General features: G+C 43.1%; 1 protein-coding gene across 4 annotated transcripts in view; it reads right to left on the bottom strand.

The window, feature by feature from the left end:
- Positions 1-17,300, bottom strand: part of NR3C1 (nuclear receptor subfamily 3 group C member 1) — a 74,384-nt gene extending 57,084 nt beyond the window's left edge. The window contains exons 1-4 of one of the 4 annotated variants that reach the window (XM_075056858.1): positions 17,019-17,299; positions 15,997-16,179; positions 15,112-15,265; positions 13,396-14,584 (exon numbers count right to left, since the gene is read on the bottom strand). In XM_075056858.1, coding sequence (XP_074912959.1) covers positions 13,396-14,570 — 1,175 coding nt within the window. In that variant the 5' untranslated portion in view covers positions 14,571-14,584; positions 15,112-15,265; positions 15,997-16,179; positions 17,019-17,299. Of the gene's footprint in view, positions 1-13,395; positions 14,585-15,111; positions 15,266-15,725; positions 15,830-15,996; positions 16,180-17,018 lie in introns of those variants that run through there. The other 3 variants (XM_075056859.1, XM_075056857.1, XM_075056856.1) reach the window with 3 other exon arrangements.
- Between the last annotated feature and the right edge of the window lie 769 nt (positions 17,301-18,069).

The raw sequence follows: 18,069 nt of genomic DNA, 5'->3' as shown, positions 1-18,069 counted from the left end.
TGATTGTTGAAATAGAATGTTTTGGATGTTTTTGATAAAATTTGGAATTGCAGTTCTGCTGTCTATTTCCATGAAGTTTTAGGGGCTTCCCTTGTTAGGTACATGTTCCTTTTAATTTTTAAATTAGGACAGCAGTTTTAAGATGTCCACGTCTTGAAATGCTGCATACAGGAAGAGTTGGTAGCACTTACGAATGCTTGGAAAGATTCAAAGAGCTAAATGTTGCATTTCCTTTAAAGCTCTTCCTTGGTTTAGAGGCTGGGGTCAGCCAGGAATAGAAACATAACTCACTTCCTCCCTCCCCAATGGTATGGTATGCCGTGCAACTTAACCATATAGTTTCGATCTGTGAGATGGAACAAACTAAGTCACAGAAACAAGTGGACTGTTAGCAATATTCCAACCTCCTGATTGTTATTTAATAAAATATCAGATGTTCCAACCTTTAACGTGTTAACAGAGTCTTTAAAGAAGAACCTTTAAAGTGATAAAATAGGTCCAAGCTCATTTGTCAAACCAGTTGCTCTGGTTGGAAAGTAGCTGTCAAATACCTAGTGTGACTAAGAATGTAAACTTGCAGGCATCCTAATATTAACTACTCAAATAAAAAATAAAAAAAGAATGCTCTGCTACTCAAAATAAAGAACTCTGAGCATTCAGATTTTCACAACATTTACATTTTATACAAGGAATTTTAGCACTAAATTTCATTTTTATTAAATAATGCATGTAACTCGCAAATAACCTGGCACTTCATTTGAACAGACTTGTCTTCAACTATGGAAAGCTAATTCATTACAAAACTTGTTAGATTGGTTTTGTTAAAAATGAACGTGTCAGAAAAGCTTCCTGGTCAGTTTAGAAAATGGCAGATAATGTGGGGCTTAGTAGAAATACATGTTCAGGAAGGGCAGAATTCATAAAGCTATATGAAAATGAAACCAAGGGACTTTACAACAGACCAGGACTCAGATTTTAAAAAAAGATTACTTCCCACTACAGTCAGCATGGCCAAATGACCTTTAAGAAGCCTGGTCTAGGCTGTGAAAGGAGAACAGGTTAGAGAAAATGCTTTTTCTGAAATATATATTAAAGTACCAGCTCTCTTGTCTATCGGCAGCACCAAGGGAGACTATTCGTGATACAGGATCTCTTCCATACTTTGTGCTACTTCAAATAACAGAGGGGAGAGCATACAATTTAATGTTCATTTTTCTTTTAAACCTTAAGCTTATCACAGTATCATTGGGTCAAAGCAAGTAACACAAAAAGCATTACAAGTCTCCACTTTCCTCCAAAAAGGGATTACAAAAAGGGATTTATAAAACTAATAGGCAAAAAAAGACATACCATCATTCTTTACAAATTCACTTTTAATCTATGTTTGTTTGGAAATCTGAGTCAGGTAGTGAAAACAAACTTGCTTAATGTATTTTCAAGTAAGTATAACTTACGACCTTCCACTTTTTCTTTCTTTATATTTTATTCCATTTTAAACCACTCTTTTCATACCAGGTCTCTCTTCAATACAATAATTTAGCATATTCTTAAAACCTAATCCTACTGAGCTGAATGAAAACACAGTAATTTCTTTTACTGGAATTAAAGAATTAGGAAAAAGTGTTACAACCCTTCAGCCTCATCATAGTTGTTTTCCTCTGGAATCTACCAGAGATGATCATTGAAATAAATAAATGAAAACAGCATACTAAAAATAATTCACTAGTATCTCTTTGGAGTTAACTTATCAAGATCTTAAAACATTTTAAAACTTAAACTTGCTAACAGAACAGTTTCTTGCATTCATGAGAAAACTGTTACACAGAAGTGAACCTGTTTCTAATGGTACTTACGGTAAATATAAAAGCTAATTTCTTTAGGCTATTTTAAATGAACCCCCAGCTTTCAGATATAACTCAGGACAGTCTTTAGCTCCATCTCTTACCACCGAAAACTTCTCTATCTTCTGCTTTTTGAGCGCAGGCCCTTACCCTCAGTCCCCCTTCTTCACAAACACTGTCGTTCCCCTGACCCCCAGGTCCCTGCAGCAGGGGTGCACATCGCGTACCACACAGGGCCGTGACTGTCGGCCTCTCTGCACCGGTAAAAAGGCTATATAAGCACGTAAGGCCCTAAATCTTTAAAGAGAAAGTCCTAATAGCATTCGTCTGTTCTTGCCACTTCTAGTTTCTCTTTGAATACACAAGGAAGAGCCCCATATATTACATAATTCAATTACCCTCCATATTTGGTTTTCACTTGCGTTATAGAAGGACAGCATACCTACCCCAGAAACTTCTGAATTTGCAGTTTCGTTCAGGCTTGCAGTTTGATTTGAGCTGTATTCAATGCAAGCATCTCGCTGCTGAGTGTTGGCCCTAACGCTTACTCACAGCAGTCTCACCAGCAACACACCAGCAGCGAGCGTCAACCTCCACATGGCTTCTCTGTAAGGCCACCATACTGAAATCCATGGCAATTTTAAGAGCCTACAGACAAGTAAGGCACCTATACTAGACAGAAGATTTCTATTTGGTGCAAGTTCTGTGTCACCACTTGTCAACACAACAAATGGCAGTAGGGTTTGTGAGTTGCACTGATTACGAAGGTACAACAGAAGGGGCTGGGTTTGAGGATTCCCAAAGGCCACTCCAATCCCATCATTTGCGTTACTGTGACCGCTTACAAACTGGCAATGTATTCCACCCTCCTCTAGTTATTAGCCTATGCACTCAGTGTTCACACTACCTGGTTTCCACAAACTGCTGATTCTTGCCTGAGAATCCAGGACCCTGCCTGAAGGAGAGGGTTCCTTCACCTGCCCCCAGCTCCTGCTGCTGCTGCAAACCATGCCAATTGATTTCACCCAACTCACCTGTTGAATTAATCTTCGCTTTAAGTAAAGTTTTTTCCACTGATTAAAGACCTATTTATAAGGAATTCTAACATTCAGAAAGAATCCGAATTGGTCATTTCACATGCAGTCTGCTATCATTTCAATAAACATTTATTATCTTACTAAAATTAAACCGTGAAGTGAAATTCCATACTCCTTCACTCATCTCCAGCATCCAAAAGCTCTTCTAGATACCAAGTTCAGGATCTCTAATTTTTAAAGCCTTTTAAAATGCCTGTTCTCAGATAAGATTGTTTTTCTTAAATAGTTTATATTGGCTTATATTCTAATCTACTCCATGTTTTAAGAGAACCAAGATGCAGAGTTCTTTTTTAAAAAAAAAAGGTCATAATTATATTACAAGTACCTCAACCTCATACTGGGACGATGCAACTAATTTTGGAGCAATTCATACATAGCACAAGATTAATATAAATTCAACAGGCAAAATAAACCATCAAAGGACCTGACAGCAAAAGAAACCCAAGAAAAAAATATGAGAGAGAAAAGAACAGCTAGTAATATGCAAAGTGAAATCAGGACATGAAACAATGAAGTCTGCAAGTACATATTTTCTTTAAGTTAACATCATGAACTGCATTCTTGCATAACACATCCACATGTGTGCACGCAGCACATGCGCATTTTCAGCACTGATTTGTTAAAAACCTTTAGCTGATCCCTTCAGTAAGTTATTGCTTCAGAAAGGTAACAGAAAACTCTTAGAAACAAAAATAAGCAAGAGGAAAAAATACATGGGTACACAGCGATACATAACATGCCTATGGAAATGTATTGATTTAAAATATATTGTTACCAATTTACATCATCTGATCAAATGAAAAGCTACAGAAAAACTACACATTTTATTTACAATAGCACATTATAACTGTATTCATACACACCTCATTTTTAAGTGATAGGATAGATCACACAATCCTTTCCTGACAATGCATCGATTTGACACTCAACCCCCTTCAAAGCCATACCATGCATCTTCATCTCTTAAAAGTGTCAGTGAATGAATTAAAAGTGGTTAAAAACTGCTTAGGAAAGCAGCATAGAAACAGGCTCAAACACAGACTATTAAAGTCCAGTGCCACACCACATTCAATTTACCATGACAAACACCCCAAGTGTGACTTGTGTTTCATGGAGATGCTCTGCCATGCAGCAATTGTCATTTGCAGCGTCTGACGTGTTCTGGCAGCACTATCCTGGCAGAGCTCTCCTTCCACATGAAGTTGTACCGAAGCCGTACCAGACTCTATTACTACATCATTACATAGGATCACACACACACCAGGCAAGCAGGTTCTCCAATTGATGACAACAAAAACAAACTGCATCAGCTGCTCTTCTCTGTCACAGATACCAGCCTCTCAGCTCAGGACAGACCAGGATGCAGCAGAGCAGCCCTTTTGAAGCTTGGCAACAAAAATGATGAAGAACCCCAGAACTTCACATCTGTGCTCTCAAAAGCAGGTTATGACAGCATGGGACGGCATGGTTTAGAGACACACCACGCAGGGTTTAGAGAACTCACAGATGCACCAAAGCCAAAAGCAAGGCCAGACACCCACATAGCCCCAGCAGCAGTGTCCTCCTTCAACGTCCAGCTGGGAAGGAAGAGAGCAAACGAAGCCCTCCCCGGTCATACACAATTCACACAGCTGGAAAGGAGTCGTATAATGGCTGGAGGATTCTCATCCAAGACCAAAAAAATGCATTTTCTAAACATTTCACAGAATTTCCAACCACAGGCACCCTGTTTTCATGCCCCCTTCACCCCCCCACCCCCCCCCCCCCCGAGAGATGCAGCCAAGCTACTGCCTACTTGTGAACAAAGAGGTCATCCACCTTCGAACCCCTCTTCTCAGTGAGTACTTCCAGGAGAAGCAGGTATTCAAATAGTCAGAGACAGGAACACACACATAAACCCCAAAACACACCACCCCACGCCACCCAAGTTTCTAATACAAGACAAGACCAAAGTCCCTGACACAGCCAGAAGCCCACCACAACACATCTTTTAGATAAGGACAATTACAGGACTTTTCCCAGTTTTCTTGAGAGGCTGATAATCAAAGCATCAGATCTCAGATCCTCCAAAATAAAACCAAAATGAACAAAAAAAGCTATAAAATCATTTCCATTATTTGCTTATTTGAATAAACTACATACTTCACCAATACTCAATTATTTGCTTTTACCTTACAGTACAGCAAGTTTCCCAGATAGTATTTTGAGGCACATTATTTATTTGTGACCTGATTTCTTTTTTAAAAGAAAACCAGCATCCTGAGCAGCACTTCCTTACTTAAAACTTAGTTACACAAATGAAAGCAACCAGAAATATGAAGTATCTGAATAAAGCAACAGAAGAGTAAATTGTGTCCTGCTGCTCAGACGTTTCATATTAAATCTTGTGTGACCACGATGCATAAATACGATCATGATCTCCAGCTGTTTTCTGACACACAGTAACTGTACAAACCTATTACAAGTAGTATGAAGAATGTATTACTGTAAAATCTAATATGGAACTCAGTTACTTAACTAAATTACAGTAGCAGTGAACTGAATTCAAGACAGACATTATTATTATTTTGAAAATCCTTCCCCAACAGCAGTTTTGCCTTTGTGACTTCAGGATAGTTGAGATCTTTGATTAAAAAGCGGAAGTTGCGTATAATGTTGCACCTCCACAACAAAATGTTAGCAGCTTGTGGGATATGAATTTTCAAATTGCATCAGAATTGTAATTTTCTAGGAGGACTTAACATGGACTGAGAACTCCATAGGTACATATGGAATATGGAGCTTTAATTATAACCAATTGATACAGACTATATTAAGAATGCAGTTGGCTGGCACAGAAATATACTTTACAAGAATATGTCAAGATGGCTTCTGAAGAGCAAGATTTCCTCCAGAAATCCACACAATTGTAGTGATTATTGATTTAAGGAACCATTATTCTAAAACTCTACATGATATCCTGGATAAGTAACACTGTGTCCTGGAATCTAAACTTAAGTCTCACATAACAGCAGCAAGAAAAACTGACATCACCTACATTACAAAATTGAACTCCAGGTGCTAGCCAGCATTACCTCTCCCTGAGCTCGTGATGCTGCAGTTACACCTCACCACTGCTGCCAAAACGCACCTCTGGGACACGTGAAACAGCCATGTGATAAATCCACTGGTGCGGGCCACAAAACTAGATGGGATGTGCTTTTGCCACAGTACACACAGTTATTATATTTCAAGCAATACAGTGCATAGCTTGCACGCAGGAAGACATTGTTTCAGCCAGGAAAATAATTCTAGCAGAAAACGTCACAGTGGAGATTAGCGTAAGCTGAGTCAGGTAAGGACGTAGGAGGCATATGCACAACATTACACCTTCTTTGTAGTGAAGATGAGGTAAGAAGAAAAACCTCCAGGAGAGACAAAGTAATTGCACTAAATTGTTTTCCCAACCTGACACACTGCTTCTGGAAGCACAATTACCCACCCCTCCAGTAACTACCATAATTCAAGATGCTGGACTTGTTATGCACGGGGGACAACCCGCACCTTCCTGTACTCCTGCAAAAAAGCAGCAAGAGTTGCACGTCCACAGTCTTTCAGTTTCCTTTTAATTAAGTCTACGATACTTAAGTGCTCCAACACGCAGATAGAGTACACTCTGTGCAGGTTACCGTACTTCTGCTTAGGTTCCTTTGCAGGTGACCAGCAAAGCGATAGTTACAATTTCTCTCACCCTCAGATATGGACAAAGTTAACTGTAATTTTTGCATTTCATTTTTTTCTGACAGATAATTGAAACTAGTTGATGAGAAGTCAGTACCAAGACAATGAGCTGAAATATTTTTTTTTTCTTTTTTTGCGTGTCATCTATTCCAGCTGTATTGGTTCACTTCTGTCCCATGGGGATGAGGCCATCCACTGACAGTATCTGCCTAGTATTTCCAGAACCCAGCATTGAGACCAGGATTAACTCCTGGTCTACAAGTATCTCGGTTATTTAAGCAAAGGCTGTATTTTAAATGGGTATCATACTACAGTGAATCAGTCAGAAAACTGCTGTAATGAGAACGTGAATAATCTGTACTTGCAACAATGCAATACATTAATACTTCAGCAAATAAGATTAAAATTTGTGTATACTGCCAGACTCTGGGAGACAAAGACTATAAAACCAAAGAGAGCTTAATATAACAAGCTCCCTGGGTCTGCTGTGCAGTGTACTGTACAGTTAAATATTCTTCCCAGAAACTACCTTGTTGCACACACACTCGTTTCTGTGTTTCTAAGCAGTTAGAAGTTGATCATTTTATGAATACATTTTAAAATTCATTTCTGTACACCAGAGGTGACATGCTTTCAGTTATTTCAAGAACACAAAGCCAAGATAATTGTAACTACAGCTCTACAAAGCTTTTCCCATTGCTTATAAAACTTGGATTGAAAACAGGGTTTTATTGGTTCGTTATTTATGTCAAGAATAATGACATTGGAACCACTTGCAGCATACATACGTTATACTACACCAGCACATCAGTGGTAGGATATTGGCTTAGGCAGTCTTCACCTACCCCAGAAAATGAATGGAGATATAACTGTGTCTTGCAATATTCCACATGCAAGGGTTTTGTGAGGAGAAAAGTTACTACTGAGAAACATATGTTTATTTCTCCCAGGCAAATTTCTGAGTGCTGAGTACTTGCTCTCCTCTTGTAAAGCTTGTGGAGAAGACACTGATCATAACATCCAATGGTGTGGGAACGAGCGATTCTCAGGCCAGTGGTAAAGAGATTTAAACAAAATGTCCTAAGAAAAAGGCTCCAAATGACATTATGCACTGAAGTGCCAACACTGATCCGTCATTTGCTCCAAAAAGAAGCACTCTGAAGTGACCACAGTAGCTGCAGACTACTAAAAAACCCAAACCAAATAACAAAAAAAAAACCCAAAACCAAAACAAAAATCACACAACTATTAGCTTCTTTTTATGACCAGCTTACAATAGGTAAGAGGATAATGAGTTAAAAGTTTTCTTTCTTGATTGAATATTGTACCTCAATAAAAAAGAAAATATAAAGGAGTATGGCTGAAGTTTTTGCAACCACTATATCAGAGGAGTCAAAGTCGTCAGTACAGCATCCGTTCCACTGAACCACATCTTACGAATGAGGCAGTGAAGAGTTATGAAGGTATCCTTACTTGAGCCCAAAGACACTCTGGTAGGAGCACTGCTTTTCCCATCACACTGCAGACTAACTGCAGAGCTTTGATCGCTAGAACAACAGTATCTGCCTTGGAAACAATTAAGTTAGGCATATGCACTGGTAAACAGTACTCAGGGACAGGGACGCTGAAACTGGGGTGGAAATAAGAGAAACAACATATCTAATTTTGCAAAGTGTAACAAACCAACAGTCCAACTTTGGTATAAGCTTTACATTCAAGGCAACAGTGCCAGGTTCTTCCTCTACAATATTCGCTACTTGAAGTCAGGCAACATTTAAAAAAAAAACAAAAAAAAACGAGGAAGCCCCCTAAAGCCCACCTGCTTAGGTGGGCGCTATAAAAGGGGACCTAGGAAGAAAGGAAGACTTGGTAACCTTTTAAAATATAGAAATAATCCAGTTTACAGTTACATGTATGTACAGAGTAGCTAGCCACTTGTTCATTACCAGAATGAGTGGTAACAGTCAAAGAAAGAAGTGACATTTGCATCCCCAAGACAATTAACTTTCACTGTGTAAAAGTCATCTTTAACACAGTAAACATATGATGGAGGAGTTGTGTAATACATGTATTTCACATTTATGAGAAGATTCCTGAGTAGAGCTGGTTCAACTATAGTTTTGCTTTCACTGCCAGCAGAAGAGTACAGGGGGTTCAACCATTATTTAAAATGGATAAAAAAACTGCAATGGGCAACAAAAATCAACTTGTGTTTTATAAGCTAGAGCTAGGCTTAAAATAGAGATCATTGTAGAGGGAAATAAATCAGCAGAAATTAACAATTTGGGTTGGACTTACAAAAACCTCCTCAGCTATCAGCTAGCTGAATTGATTGGCTAAAATCTGAAAAAGTGGATTACATCTCACATGGATTATATCTTACATGACCTATCATTTATCTAGCTACCTTTTCATAATGCCTTATAGCGCATTCTGCAGGACATTCCCGATTCATCCCTTTCTGCCAAAACAATTAGATTTTTTGTTGTGCATTTCCAAGACTCAAAACCCAAGTACAGTATTACATTAAGCTGACATATCACAACATAGACTACTGAAACCCTGAGCACTCCCTCCAAATAACAAGTCTGTTTTTTATATCAAAATAGAATTATGAAAAAAGACATATTTCCATATGTACCACACATTATATACTGCTGAGTCAGACAACATTTAAAGTACTACATCCAACCATGCCAAGCCACTGGCCTTGGCCAAAAGCCAAGCTGAAACAATGCGGCAAGACAAATGGACAACTGACCTTTACCATTTCTAGCAAAAGATCACCCCGCCCCCCTTCCTTCTAGTAAACGTCCGTGTCCAAGAAGAACCCCAGCTAAAGAGTGACAGCAGACAGGCACTTCTCCTGGAAGCAAGGCTTTGGACTGCGACCGACCAGCAAAACTTTTTTCCCCCTTCCAGATTCTCCTCCTCTTTCATGGCTTCTCTCAGCTCTTGCCCTTTCTTAAACTTCCTTAATGATCCTTATCCCCCACAAGCTTAAGTACTAGGAATGATTTCAAATGTAATAAGAGAAGCCGTAACACTGCCAGTGGGGCCCAGTTTTTGTAAATTCTGGCTGTAGGCTCAGAGAAGAAGCACACAGAAACCCCTGCGTTGCTGTGTTGTTTCTCATCGTCCTTCACTCCCCCCAAAACAAGCCACATCTCCAGGAAGTCAGAGGAATAAAAAAGTTGAGCAATGGATTTAATGTATATACCACGCAAGAGTCCTGCGAGCGTGCATTGCTAAAATAATTTCCTCGAAACTTAACAGTTTTCACTGGTGCTTGTGTAATAAATCACAAATAATATCCCATCAGACACCATCAAACCCTCTAATTCTTCAGTGAAGCATTTACCAAATGCTTTCAGCCTGTTTTACTCCTCTTCCAGATGCTGTCTCACTTCTATGAAAGAAAATCTAAGGCAAATTGTTTCAGCCTACTTTTTTCCTCCCTCTTATTCTATCCACCTTCTCCTTAGTTCACTCCACTGCAATCAGTCAGCACTTCGCCTGCTCAGATGGGAGACCTCACCAAAGCAACCCCAGAATTAAGCTGTCCTGCCCTCTTTGGAGTTTTGCTCCTGCTCAAGAAGATTTTGAGTATTAGCTGCTGAAACACTGAGCTGCAGCTCCAAGCTTTGCACATCAGCACAAGCACTGGCAGACTCTTCTACAACCCTGAGATACAGACAGCAATTTAACGACTATTGCAGATTCATTCATATCGAACAAATTTCTGAAGTTCGTATTTTGCTTGTTGTCTTCAGAATATCTCCTACTGTTCATAGCAAAATTGATTAGTTTTGTCATTCCTGATTATCACTTGTCTCATTAAGGACAGCACACTGTGCTGTCCTTAGAAGCAAAATCACTCAAAAATTACATGACATCAATTCAAGACTGTGTGTCTATAAAGAGACATTACATGCTTTCCATTAAAACAGTCAGATTAAATACTACCTGAACACCAAGATAGAACTGCAGCTTTCCTTTGCATACGTTTAGTATAGAATTATTTTCTGAATAGTCTAATAATTCTACCAACACCAAGAAACATTTCGTATTGGAAACTGAAGTTTAGCAATTCTGAATTCTCAAAATCCCAGCCTTCATCTCACACAATTAGTACTGAAAAGAAAAAAAAAAAAGACCACAGGAACCTGGCAAGATAGTCCTTCCTTTGTTTCTAAAACAAATGCCAATTTTGTTAAGTCTTCTGTAAGTTAAACAAACAAATCCACAATGCATCACCTTAAACTAACCCAGTTTAGACCAAATATTACCGACAATGTTCAGGAAGAAAGAGAATTCCTGCTTCAAACCAAGGGTATCTCAAACATTTTAAAAAGAAGATGGAGTTGCCTCTATTTTATGGGGGGTGGGGAAGAAAACCCAAACAATGTTATTTTTAGAATTGGACTTTGTAGTTTTAGTGTGTAAAAATCCTTGGGAAGTAAGAACAGCTTCCGTAAAGGCTAGAAATAATGAATTTTTATGCAAAACTCAACTAGGAGCCACCCCAAAATTCTTTACACATTCCTTAAATTAAGTAAAAAAAACCCTCAATTATCTTAAGGCAAAAGAAAGCAATAAAATCTAAGACAACCTTGCAGGAAGCAAGAACATAAACACTTGCAGCACAACGTTGTTAATACTATCCGGTGGTGGAGGCTGACTTTTGCCTGCGATGCTGAGGATGCTCCCTCACCTACAACAGGAGCTCCGCCGAGGGCTTCTGCCAGCTCTCCCCAGCACGCCTGCCTATTGCTGCCTGCTCAGCTCCAACACACACACACTCCTCAAATTTGCTTCATAAAAGCAATGATAACATTTAGCACTGCTGTCCTTTTTACTCTAGGATCAGATGTATTCTGGACACATTAGTAGCTTGAGGGGGTTTTTCATCACAACATTATCAGAAACATAATATATTAAAATCAGTGTTTATGAAATTCCCCAAAAGCTGGACAAAGATCTACGCGTAAACCATTCACCTATGAATGCGCTTGGTTCTACCTAAATAGTTCTGTAAAAAAGTAACAATGCATGATCTTTACAGAAGTATTCTCAAAAGCAACGTTTCCATTATCTACAAGGAGTCTGTTTACTTAAACAGTCACTGAAATTCACCTCCAACTCAGAAACAGTTCTTCTTGCTTTGATACAGATTTTATGATGATTGCCGTTAAAAGATATAGCGAGAGCAAAATAAAAAAAAACACCAAAAACCCCCCATGAAACAAACTAACGTGGAAGTTGGACTGATTGTGCAAAAGGTTAGCACAAAGGATTTCTACTGCGTCAAAATAAACGATAAGGCACATTCAATATTTACGTATCAAAGTGGTATTTATCCACAAATTCCAATTTTCCTTTCTAGATTCCTTACGTTACAAACTGCTTTAAACACTTCAAAGAAAAAAAACCCCACATCTTCACTACAAAAATCAAAAACTATGAAAGAAATCTAGAATAAAAGAAAGTTAAAAGTTGTCTTCCTGAAACAAAGAAGAAATCCTCACACACCTCATTCCAACTGTGGCAAATGGAGCAAATAACATGCGGGGAGAGCCCCGGGACTGGCAGCTAACACTCTGGAGATCAATTGTCAGCAGGGAAATAAAAAGAGAAAGTTAAACCAGATACTTCATTAAAAGCCTACAATCACTGGTTTTACATATATGGACTTGAAGAACCATTTTCTAACTAAGACTCCACAGCAAAAATCTCTTCCTCCATTGAGACCAAATACTGTGCTTGTGCAAGTATATGTTAAACAAAGAACAGCTAAGGAAAATATACAACTAGGTGTTCATACTGAAACCAGAACCCGTCCCCAGCTGTGAGAGGAGATGTACACAGCTACCCATTGAGAAAGCTGCCACCATTGCACTTACTCCTGAAGGGCAGAGGAAACATGTTTTACCTGAATATCTGCACCATCAAATTACTTGTAGGAAACGCTACTACAAAGTCACTTCAAATACGTACTAACCAGCTCCCCTAAAATACCCTGCTTTCAAAAAAACACTTATAAGCAAGACCTCCTGCAGTTCTATTTAAGAGCTAAATTCCAGGTACGTTTAAATCTTACTGCAAACATTCTTATCTCTTTAAATCCAGTTATTAAACAAACTGCTGAGTATTTCCTACTCTGAATCTCCTTGTCCATGTAAGGTAAATGCAATACCAAGCAAAGCTAAAACTCTAGTTCAGCTTAAATGTAATTCTAGAAATTTACCCAGCAACCAAGTTATTTTTGTGCATAACATTTAAGTAAAACTAGGAAGAAAAAAACCCCCACAGTGATTGATCCTCTAACCCTTGAGAATGAAGTAGCTTTTGTATATGCTTAAATACTTCCTTCTATACTGCCTTCCTTCTATACTGCCTTGTGTGCGGACCCTTCTACCACGTACTCAATTTGCCCTCTAGGTTGTACCTTAGAATTTTTATTGTTATCCATTTCTTTCTTTTTTAAAGCATGCCAGCTCTTTTCTTCCCTTTAATACCAATAGTTGAGTACTTGGTTAAAGCTACTATCGTACTATGGAATAAATATATACCAGCGATGTCTGATCAGGCACCCATACGTAACAAATGAAAAAGGGATGACTGACTTCAAAATGAAAAAAAAAAAACCAAACAAACAACCCAAACAAACCAGCACGCATGCAGTTGTGCTAAACATACTTGTAGTATTTTAATAAAGAGCAAGAAAAACTAATTACCTTGAATAGCCATTAGAGAAAGCAGGTCTGCCAGAAAGGTTGAGCGTTCCCAAAGGAGCCAACGTCTCATCCCCTGATCCCTGGCACCTATTCCAATTTTCTGAACCGGCAGGAAGAGATGGAATGATATTAAAAATTGGTTTCTGATCCTGCTGCTGAGAGAGCGATGCAGTATTTAAATCATAGTGATACATTTGTCCCCCAGAGGTACTGACACCATGGATAGATATGGCAGAGACTTTAGTACCCAGCAGATTAGACCCAGAGAAGTTTGCCTGACAATAAATTGGGCCCATGTTTTCTTGCTTTATCCCAGGAGTACAGAGTTCAATGAAGTCTTCCTTCTCTGTTTTCACTTGAGGCATTGGCATTTTGGAACTGGGTAAAAGGTCACCACGGTCATTAATTTTAGGTTTAGTGTCAGATAAAATAGGAGGCTTGCAGTCTTCACCAAGATTTCCTTCCAGGAGAAATGAATCATCTGCAGATATAGGGGACAGCAAGCCACCGTCATCTAGCAATGGGTCAAGCCTCCACGGGCTCCCATTGGGCTCTTTGCCAGGCGACACCGGTGGCAATTCTAAATCCTGGAGAATATCCAGGGTGCTTTGGTCTTCAGAGAATAACTTCAAGTTGCCACCATTCGAGCCAACCTGGCTTTGGACTGCAGTTCCTGACTCTAAAGGGACATTGCGGCCAGCCATGCCTGGGAAATCCGGCTCCAGCGGCACCTCAGAAGATATTGCTCCCTTTGCGTCCTCAGCCAGGCTCGAGGACTTGTTCAAGCTCGCAATACTTTCTTCCAGGAGCCTGAAGTCTGTTTCTCCAGAAGTGATGCCGATTTGGCCCTGCTGTGAAAATCCAAGGTCATTTCCCATCACTTTTGCATCTGTTTCACCCATGTACAGTCCCATCGAGAGCGATACTGCCTTGGAAAGATCTGGCTGAGGCACATTGTTTACTAATCCTTTTGAAAAGTCAGCCAAAGCAGGTTGCTGATTGGAATCTGACTGAGAAGACACAGGGAGAGGAGATGTAGACACAGGGGCCTGTACAGTAGCTCCACCCCTGAAGGGTGGATGAAAGTCCATCACAATCCCTCCTTTGGTACTGATGAGCGCATTTTTCCGTGTTTCGTCTTGATCCGACGAGTTAAGCAATTCTTTGGAATCCATTACTGTAACATTAGCTATAAAAAGATCAGAAGCATTCAAAGTTAGCACGGCAAGGATATTTTAATAACAGCTTAAAAAATAAAGTCTAAACCATTAGCCTGGTGAACCTGGTTTAGCTGCCCTGAGAATGAAAGCACAGCAAATCAAGCTATGAAATGACATGTGCCACATCCTTCTCAAACCCACTGGTTTTGTTTTTGTTTTTTTGTTTGTTTGGTTGGGTTTTTTTTGTTTGGGGTTTTTGGGGGGTTTTGCTTTTTGTTTTGTTTTTTTTTTTAAAATTTCTGACTGGTAAAAAGAAAACGTATTTTTTAAAGCTTTGCTAAACCTGGATGAAGGGGTAAGTCTGCCTGCATGCAACTAAGAATCAGACTACAGCACAAGACACCTTTCTGAACACACTCTCTAGCTCTGTTACCCATCCTAGCAAGTAAGGAAGCATAAAAATTGTTAAAGTATCTGATTTACAAATTTGGGAAGGTAACTTTCCCTGGTATTTAATTACATCTTGAGCAGGGCAGGGGAGAAGGACATTGATCACCTTTCCCGAGTCAGTTCCCTCTCTCTGTGCAGGTTCGGATGCATCACCCACAAGAGGTACCGAAGCCTCCCAAGCCAGCTCTCAAAGGCGGTACCTACCAGCCAGACAAAATCTAAGCGGCTTGTTATTGTCCAGGAGTTAGACAACCTCCTCACTACAAAACAGAAAGTTTGCTATCTTTGCATAGGTTCAGCTTAAAATGCAACTCGTGAATCTCGAAATAAACTCAACACAATTCCTTAAATAGATCTCAAATTTATAAATAAGAGCTAACTAAAAATAAAGTAGTTTTTATTAGCTTCAAACACTTTAACAGCTCACAGCTATTCTCCAAACACATCTAACACTGAAAACAAATCTCCTAAATGTAGTAAATACAAACAAATGAAACTTATTTTCAGCACAGAGCATAAATATTTAGAGAATAACGGTAAATTCTTAGGCAAGCTTTCTATACTCTTTGCCTACGGCCTAACACTAACAGCAAACAGCCAACAGCGATCAGCTCGCAGTTCCCCCCCCCCCCTCCCCCCAACCCGTAAGAGGAGGCAATGCCCAAGTTGAAGCCTGGCCACGGAATTATCCATTAAACCAAGCGACCCAAGAGTGCTCACAACAAGTTTACGGTCATCTTAATTATAAACCCGCCGTCTCTGCCGCCCATTTTCTCCCGGCTGCCGATGAACGCTGCTGCTTTCTGTATGCCAAAGTTAAGACTGAGATCAACAAAAAGTCCCCACGTGTAAAAATTTTAAGGTGGCCCCAGCAAGCTTCAGCCTGGGTGAAAGCGTCCAGAGTGGGAGAATCTCAACGCGAAAACCCTTCTCGGTCCTTCGACACCATTGCGTACAGCCGTTCCCTGTGCCCGAGCGGAGGGTCCCTTACCCGTGCTCGCCGAGGTGCAGGGTCTCCAGGGTCATGCCCGGAGAGCCACGCTCCCGCCTGCCAACCGGGACCACAGCACGCAGCGCCAAACGGGAATGGGGCAGCCCCCCCCGCGAAATCTCACGGATTGCAAATGGCACGGGAAGATTGCTGGGCCGTTTAAGGAGGACACGGCAACAGCGGCTGGAAAAAAAAAATTGTAACTATCTACCTCCAGTTTCGCTGGGGTTTTTTGGGTTGGTTTTTTTTTTTTTTTACATGAAGGGGAGGAAAAATGTCGTTATTCCATTTGACAATTTCCCCCAAAAAATTTCCAAAAAAAGCAGCGGCCCATCCAGCGTAGGAAACGCGTCAAAAATCAGATGCGAGAGCCTGCCCAAAGGAGGAAAAAGCTGCGAATACTTAAAAACGGCCGGATTACAATAAATTCTCCTTCGCAAAGTATAGTTTTCAGAGAAATGTGTCGAGACCTGTTGAGCTGTCTCCCTGGCACACCCACTTCTGCAAAATAAGACCAGCCCATGGCTGCAAGGCTGCACTCCGGGCTCGGCTCCCCCTCCTCACCCCCCCAACCACCCCCCCCCCCCGGCCGAGCGGACCCCGCGCCGCTTTCCCCCAAAACAACAACCGACCAACAGCCCGGCCGGCCGAGGGGCGGACGAAGGGCAGGGGCGGGCAGGCTGACGGGCCGGCGGCGGACGCCCCGCGGCTCGGGGTGGGGGGGGACTGGGGGTCCCTGCCTCCCCCGACGCGGACCCCGCCGCCACCCTGGGCGCCCACCTCGGGGGGGGGAGGACGCCGCACAGCTCCGGGCACCGCCGTGCCCCCTCCCGTCCCGTCCCACCCCGGGATCCTTCCGGGGGCGGCTCGGTTCTAACCCCCCCCCCCCCAACCGAAGCGCTCAGGGCATTCCTGCGGGGCCACCGCCTTCCCCCCCCACACACCCCGGGGGAACTCGCCGGGGCGAAGTCCCGCAGAACGGGTCGGCCCCCTGCCCCCCGCGGGACCCCCACCTCCCTTACCTCGTCCAGGGGGGGGCGCTGGGGCTCCTTCAGCCGCCAACTGCCATCGCGCCCCACGGCGGGGGGGAGGACGGCAGCCGGCTGCAAGGGGCGAGGGAGCGGGCGGGAGGAAGTCAACAGCCGCCCCTCACGGGGGCCGCGGCGGCGGCGGCCAGCACCGCTCCCCCCGCCGCCGCTGCTCCTCCTCCTCCTTCTCCCGCCGACCCGAGACCCTGACCTAGTCCCGTCCCCGCCCGCTGCCGCCACCACCACTGCGGCGCCCTCTCCGTTAATTGGCGCTAATTGCCTCCGCGGACTTCGTCCCCCCCTCCCCCCCCCCCGCTCCTGTCTTCCCTCCGCCGGGCAGCGCCGCGCTCGGCGGTGCTCTGCCCCCGCCACAAAATGGAGGACGGCGGCGGCCGCCTCCTCCCCCTCCCTCCCTCTCTCCCTCCCTCCCTCTCTCCTCCCGCCTCCCCGACGTGGAGAGGGAGTGGAGACAGCCGGCACGGAGAGGGGCGGCAGCGGCAACAGCGCGCCCGCTCCCGCCGCTCCTCGCCCCGCCGCACGCCTCAGCCTCAGCCCGGCACGCCACGGCGCGACACAGCGCAGCCCGCCGGTGCCGGCCGCCCCTCGTTCGGCTCCGCCGGGCAGCGCCCGCCGGGCTCAAGGGAGGGGGAACGGTGCAACCTGTTGGCTGAGGCGGGCAACTGCAGCCTGCGCGGAGGGGCCGCCCGTCGCTTCTCCTGTCAGGCGGCTCTCGCCTCCTCCCCGGTGGCCGCGGCTGACAGTCCGTCCCCGTGTCCCCCCCACCACACACACAGACGCCCCCGGGGCCGTGGAGGGGGCGCGGGGAGCCGGCGGGCGACAGCGCCGAGGAAGCCGCGAGGCCGCCCCGTTTCTTTCCTCTTTCACTTCCTCAACTTCCAACCGAAGGCGGAAAGGGGGCGGGGGGGGGGGGGAGCACCCCGGGCGGCAGCTCTGAGGCGGCCGGGCCGCCCTCCCCCGGGCCTCAGCGGCTTCCCCGCGGCTCTCGCCCCCGGCCCGGCCAGCGGACACCTTCCACCTGTGCCGT

This window comes from Buteo buteo, chromosome 24, assembly GCF_964188355.1.
Source record: "Buteo buteo chromosome 24, bButBut1.hap1.1, whole genome shotgun sequence".
In the NCBI taxonomy this organism is placed as follows: Eukaryota; Metazoa; Chordata; class Aves; order Accipitriformes; family Accipitridae; genus Buteo; species Buteo buteo.
The sequence above is the reverse complement of the archived record's forward strand: the minus strand, read 5'-3'. Positions and strand labels throughout refer to the sequence as shown.